This window comes from Andrographis paniculata, unplaced genomic scaffold (assembly GCF_009805555.1).
Source record: "Andrographis paniculata isolate CXL003 unplaced genomic scaffold, ASM980555v1 Contig21END, whole genome shotgun sequence".
Classification (NCBI taxonomy): domain Eukaryota; kingdom Viridiplantae; phylum Streptophyta; class Magnoliopsida; order Lamiales; family Acanthaceae; genus Andrographis; species Andrographis paniculata.
In genome coordinates this window covers 4,136,014-4,142,013 of record NW_026137502.1, presented here as the reverse complement: position 1 = coordinate 4,142,013, position 6,000 = coordinate 4,136,014, and the positions used below count along the sequence as shown (strand labels likewise).

At 34.5% G+C, this 6,000-nt stretch overlaps 1 protein-coding gene across 2 annotated transcripts; it reads right to left on the bottom strand.

Annotated features, from left to right (window-relative positions):
* Positions 1-1,623: 1,623 nt before the first annotated feature.
* LOC127244714 (protein YLS7-like) lies at positions 1,624-5,162 on the bottom strand. Of its 2 annotated transcripts, none has more exons than XM_051265196.1 (4): positions 4,871-5,162; positions 3,941-4,512; positions 3,002-3,276; positions 1,624-2,915 (listed from the first exon to the last, which is right to left on the bottom strand). In XM_051265196.1, the coding sequence occupies exons 2-4, from the start codon at positions 4,416-4,418 to the stop codon at positions 2,106-2,108; spliced, it is 1,563 nt and encodes a 520-aa protein (XP_051121153.1). In that variant the 5' UTR covers positions 4,419-4,512; positions 4,871-5,162; the 3' UTR covers positions 1,624-2,105. The 2 variants fall into 2 exon arrangements, with proteins under 2 accessions (XP_051121153.1, XP_051121152.1); XM_051265195.1 differs by having other exon boundaries at positions 3,941-4,704; positions 4,871-5,161.
* Between the last annotated feature and the right edge of the window lie 838 nt (positions 5,163-6,000).

The following is a 6,000-nucleotide window of genomic DNA, read 5'->3' as shown; positions in this document are numbered from 1 at the left end:
AAATAGTAAACAAAACTATTGTATTGAGACGGAGGGAATACTTTTTAAAATTACTGTACAATATACACATGCATTAAATTAAAATAGTATATAATACATATATTTTATCAATTTACAAAAATTTAATAATTCAATATAAAAATTTATTTTTATATTATCCATATAACTTCATACCCAACATAAAAAAAAAAAAAAAAAAAACATACAAAATAAATAATATATGTATTTCTTGAAATTTAGACTGTTAGATGAATCCATTAATTAACCAAAATATTACTCTCTCATGTCTCTTATCTATCTATCAATTTACTTTTTGCATGGAGTTTTAAAAATATTAGTATTATATTGGGATGTAGTAAAAATAAAAATAAAAAAACTAAATTAACCCTATTAGTATTGTATGATATAACATTTGTGTAATATATTGTAAATTGAAAGGGAATTTGTAACGTTAGATAGACAATACAATTACTTAAAAAAAAAATGAATACATTGTTAAGGGACATACCAAAATAGAAAGATATATGGATTGATAAGGAATGCAGAAAATACTATTTGACATGCTACAGTTAATACTTATAAAATAATACTCCAATAATATTTATGTTTTTAATTTCAACACGAAAGAAATCAAACAAATATTTTTATCCAAAGAAAACATTAATGCATTTAATATAAAATATTGTGTGTTTAATTTTTATTTCAAATAAAAAATACAATTATTGAATCTGCATAGTTTATTAATAATTTTTTTTCATAAATTATTATATCAAAATATTATTAAAACAAAATTTTGAATCAATATTTTATTTAAAATTAATTTTATATTGCAATTAAAAAATTCTGAAAGTTGCATTAAAATAAAAAAATCCAAATTAAGAATATAAAATAAAGGGGGGAAAATTTTCAAGAACGGTCTCATTGAACCAAAATCATCAATTTTAATTTCAATAATAATAAAAAGTCATCAGAATTATATGACTATTCTTTTTTTTTTTTTTTTTTTTTGATAACATGAGAAAGTGTGCGCACCGGGTAAATTCTCGTCCGAACCTAATACCTTGCAAACCAGGTTCGACGGAAAAGTCATACTAGACGAACCATGTGTGGCAGGTGGACCTAAGGTATACGGCCGATTACATTTCGAACACAGTTGTATGTGTTAGGTCAAACTGGTGCTAACTAATGATCGTCCGTACCAGATGCTACATTGATCCTACTATAGTAACATTAGCTTCGTTAGTTTTTAAAATAAAATTTGATTAAAATTATTTATACTGAAATTAAAAAAGATGATTTTTATTTTTATATTTGAATTAAAATTGATGATTTTTTTTTAAAAAAAAAAAAATTTATTTAAAACTTTTTTTTTCCTATTAAGTGGTTAGGATGGACCCGGGATGATAACAAATTAATGGGCTTACATTGGGCCCATATTAAAATTTAGAATCAGGCTTCAGCATAAACTTAAAATCGTACGGTGCTTGACTATGTCCTCATATTTGTTTATTTGTCTTGGAATTGGATTTTTATATCGAAATTAATAAAAATAAAAATAAAATTTAATATATTATATATCAGCGTACATGTAATATTTTAAATAAAAATTTAAATTTTAATATAATACTTTAAATAAAAAGACCAATATTATTTTCCTTAAAAAATACTGAAATAAATAATACAGTACGGATGGCCGCAACCGGCCGTCGTTTCGCCCCCTAACGTCGACAAAATCATCGGAGGGAGACCTTAGAGACGGACTTCACCGATTGCCATTCGTATGAATACCTAACCTCAGTATGGTTTTTTAGTATTGAGATCATCAGTTTTTACTATTCATGCAAGGCTATCGTAGCACCAGTTGAAAATGCGACGTCGCACGTCAAATAGCCTTGAAAACGAGTCGAAGGGTCGAGCATCGCTTCGACAAATTCCATCCACCGTAGCTATTGCAACCGCAACAAGAACAATGGGGAAGATACGGCGATAATCGCAATTCCTTTTCCGGGCTCATGTCATCCACCTCGCGATTGTATCGACGATAGCTTTGGCTCGAGCAACAAAGACAACAAAAAAGCGTCGTAAACGACCAAAAAAAAGCTCTCTCAAGATATGTTGTTTTCCCGGTCATTTAACTCCCGACGTATAGTTTCGAATACCATTTCGTTCCAGGTATCGACGGGTCCGGGCATGCACCAGTGGAGGCAATCCTGGGGCGGGGGCTTCCCGTCGGGGCCTCGCGTAGTTTTCTTCTTAGGATCGGGGCTGCGGTACGGACCCGGATGCCCGTCGTGGCGGTACGAGAACGCTTTCGTGATATCCATGAATATCATTTTCGACTTGTTGGTTTTCTTCTTCGTCGCAACGTCAAATTCCGTCAACTGTTTCTCGTGCATTACATTAGTGAATCCACTTTCGACAAGCTCTTCTTCTACGGCTGGCCTCACCTTCCCGGTGCACGATCCTCCCGTGTTCCAGTTTCCGCCCTCGTAATGATCGGGCGAATAGCTGCGGACAATGGTGAGACCCGTGTAATTCGGATGGGTTCCAAGGGCGGCGAGAGTCGTCTCCACAGATATCCGGAAAGCTTCGATGTTGTCTATCTTTCTTTTTCTCGATTTGTCCGGCCACCATAGCTGTCCTCCGACGATCTCGTTGTTGAGTATGTAAACCGACTGCTTCGCAAACCAGTGGCCGGAGGAGAGGACGAGCACGTCGAAGCTCGTGGTGTGTTTCATAAAGGTCTCGTCGGGTATGTCTAGGTGGATCTTTACGACGCCGGCAGGTGCGTAGTCGAACGGTTCGGAAGTTTGATGAACCAACCAAGATGACCACATTCGAACAATCATTGTAGACGTCGACCTGAAATAGTAGCGGTGCATTTTTTTGTTGCCTCGATTTTTTGGAACTTCAACCTGTAGATGAAAACAACCGCATTCGATTCTCTTATATATATATATTATACGTATGGAATCGTATTAGACGAGGGATTTCTCCGAACCTGCCATAAGATGCACAGCATCGACTCCATTTGATTCCTGGCAACTGAATCGCCAATGAAAGCCAGCGTTTTTCCTCTCATTAACTCAAGGAATTTCTTCGGGTCGAACCTAGGGAGCTCACATTGTGAAGGCTTCCATCTCCAATTTTCGTAATTTTTGTCAGGTCTTCCATTCCCCTGACAATTCTGCATCTGCGTGAGCACGGGACAGGAATTGTTCGAGTATAAAGGTCCGGTCGGGTCATAAACCCAATTTCCATGATACAAATTGCAACCTGAAATATAATCAAGATAAGATTTTCAACATGGAGCGATCTACACGGTCTTATAAAAATACGGATTCTCTCGAACTAAACTTATTCATGAACCTAGAGGCAGGTACGGAACAATTAGAACCCGTCGTGAGGAAATGAAGAACGACATATTTGGAAAGCTATACGAATGAATTTATGCATCGAGTTTCTTGATGCAATACAAATTCTCCTTTGTGATTTAAAAACTTGCACGCAATTCCCTTGTGTCTTTGAAAATATTGCTCAAAATCTCTCTATATTCGAAAACACGAGGGGTGCTAATACAAATTCAAGGAAATTCTGTGCAGTTCATTTTAAAAAAAAAAAACACTAGGAAAACTCAAACAGTTTCTAAATCATGAAAGAGTACGGCAAAACTTTCCAAACTTCGGGTGGATTCTAAGCAGTTTTGCCTAAAATTTTTTGACAACTACCAATAAATAGTCAAAGCAGAAACATTACACTATTCTTGAGCAATTTTCAGTCAAGTTACCATTCAACTAATTTAAACATCTCAGTTATACCAAGAACGTATACACCTCGACTAACAAGCACAAAACTAATAAGGAACACAAAAGTTGGAAAATAGACAAAAGTGCTAAAATCATGAGAAGGCTAAATGTTCCCAGTCGAAAAATGTCAATACCTGAATCTACTACACCAGCTCGAGCTTCTGTTGTCGAAGTTTCTTCTCCCAATGCTCCGCCAGATACAGAAGATCCGTTGCCGTGCTGAGAATTTACATTACTTACATTAACCCCCGAAACTGTTGAATTTGTTATCCCTCCATCTTCAATTGATGCCATGTCCTCAGCTTCACCAGATGCCACAGATCTATCGACATGCTGAGAATAGAAATCACTCACATTACCCCCCAAACCCGTTGAATTCAACGACCCTCCTACAAATGTACTAACAGTGTCATTGGGCTCATGAATTGGCTGGCTAACGGCAGGCTTTAATTCAACATTTCCGATGCTATCAACACCATAAAAATACCCACGAACCAGTAGCGTAGATACAAAAATCAAGAACAAAGCAAGTCCTCCGACCACAGGGACAATAGACAACACTGTCTTTGGATAAACAATTTGTGTCGAATCTTTAGTCGAAGATGTCGGCATCGCTCTCTATACAGAATTACACACTGTCTATTCACTACAAATACATTTCTGCATCTTCCAAAACTCACAGGGGAAGCCAATTCCCAGGCAGCTCCTAACACCGATAATCGAAAACCTTATGAACAATGAATTCACAACAAAATCATCCCTTAATGTGACAATTTTGCTTTCTAAAATAAACTCTGTGCAGTTCTATACACAGACAACGTCAATTAGCAATGAAACTACAGAAAATTGGCAATTATCTTCCAAAGCTCCAAAACAGCAATCAAAGTAAACCTAGCAACTGCAAACAGCAAAATATATAACAATCAACGAGGATTTAAAACGATTTAACATTAATCTATCAAATAACGGATATGAAACCACAAAAATTCGGAACGGATGAACTTAATCAAAAACCTCATCTACAATCCAATCCAAGTAACAAACAAATCCACAAAATTCCATACCTTGGAATCAATCGGGATCGAACACAAAACTCAAAATCAATTGCCGAATCTAGAACTAAAGCAATCGCCGCGGAAAGTGATGATCGAGCCCAAACAACTGCCCGACAATCATTTGGCACTTTCAGCAACTGCGGAAGAAGTGGAAAGCATTCAAGGCTACACAAAATGCCCAACACATCGTATATAATCTTCTTTCACGGGAATATATTTACGGTGCAAGAAACTTTAAAACTAGGAAACTGTTGCCTATCGAACTCCCACCTACAACTACTACCACTCTTCTTGAACGTGGCTTGGGATTTCTTGTGGAGTTGAAGGCCCGCGGGCCGGATCGTAGGCCCATCCATTGTTTGGTTGAAAAATGAAACTTGTTTTCTACATCAATGGACATTTTGACTTTATTTATTTTTTTATAGCTATTTTCTTAGAAATATATATGGTATTTTGTTGTATTCTCAGATTAAATTAAAATTAAATATTAACTATTTTTATTTAGGCTTTCAAAAAATTGATAATCTCAGATTTTTCAATAAAAATTTTCTAAAATCAAATGTTGCAGGTTAGAGTTCAACTTGCATAACATTTCAATTTTTTATTTTTTTTTTTAAGTTAAAAAGTAAATTTTCAAGGAAGTTAAAAAATAGACAATATAATGTTAATGTAAATTTACTTGGTTCTAACAATTGATATCAAAACTTGGTTAGAAGAAATTACTTATCAAAGTGGACTGAATGACATAATAGATTAACCACTCCCTAATTGAATTTATAAACTAATAGGACATATAGGATGTGTTTGTTTGGGTATTGGATTTAATATACACTATTGATTTTATTTTCCCCAAAAATATCAAATTAAATACTTATTTTTCTATTTTTTATATTATACTAAAAATCAATTTTACATTTAAAAATCACATCAAACACCTATTTATATCACATTATACAACTATTCAAATTCAAAATTTTTACTATTCAAGTCCCAACTCAAACCCAAACTTCCAAACAAACACACCTAGAATAAATTCTTCTACTCAATCAATCAATCAATTTATTACTTTTTCAAACAAATATATAATTACCGACTCAAATATTCGAGTAGTGATGTGTAATTGCTAAATCAATATAGAA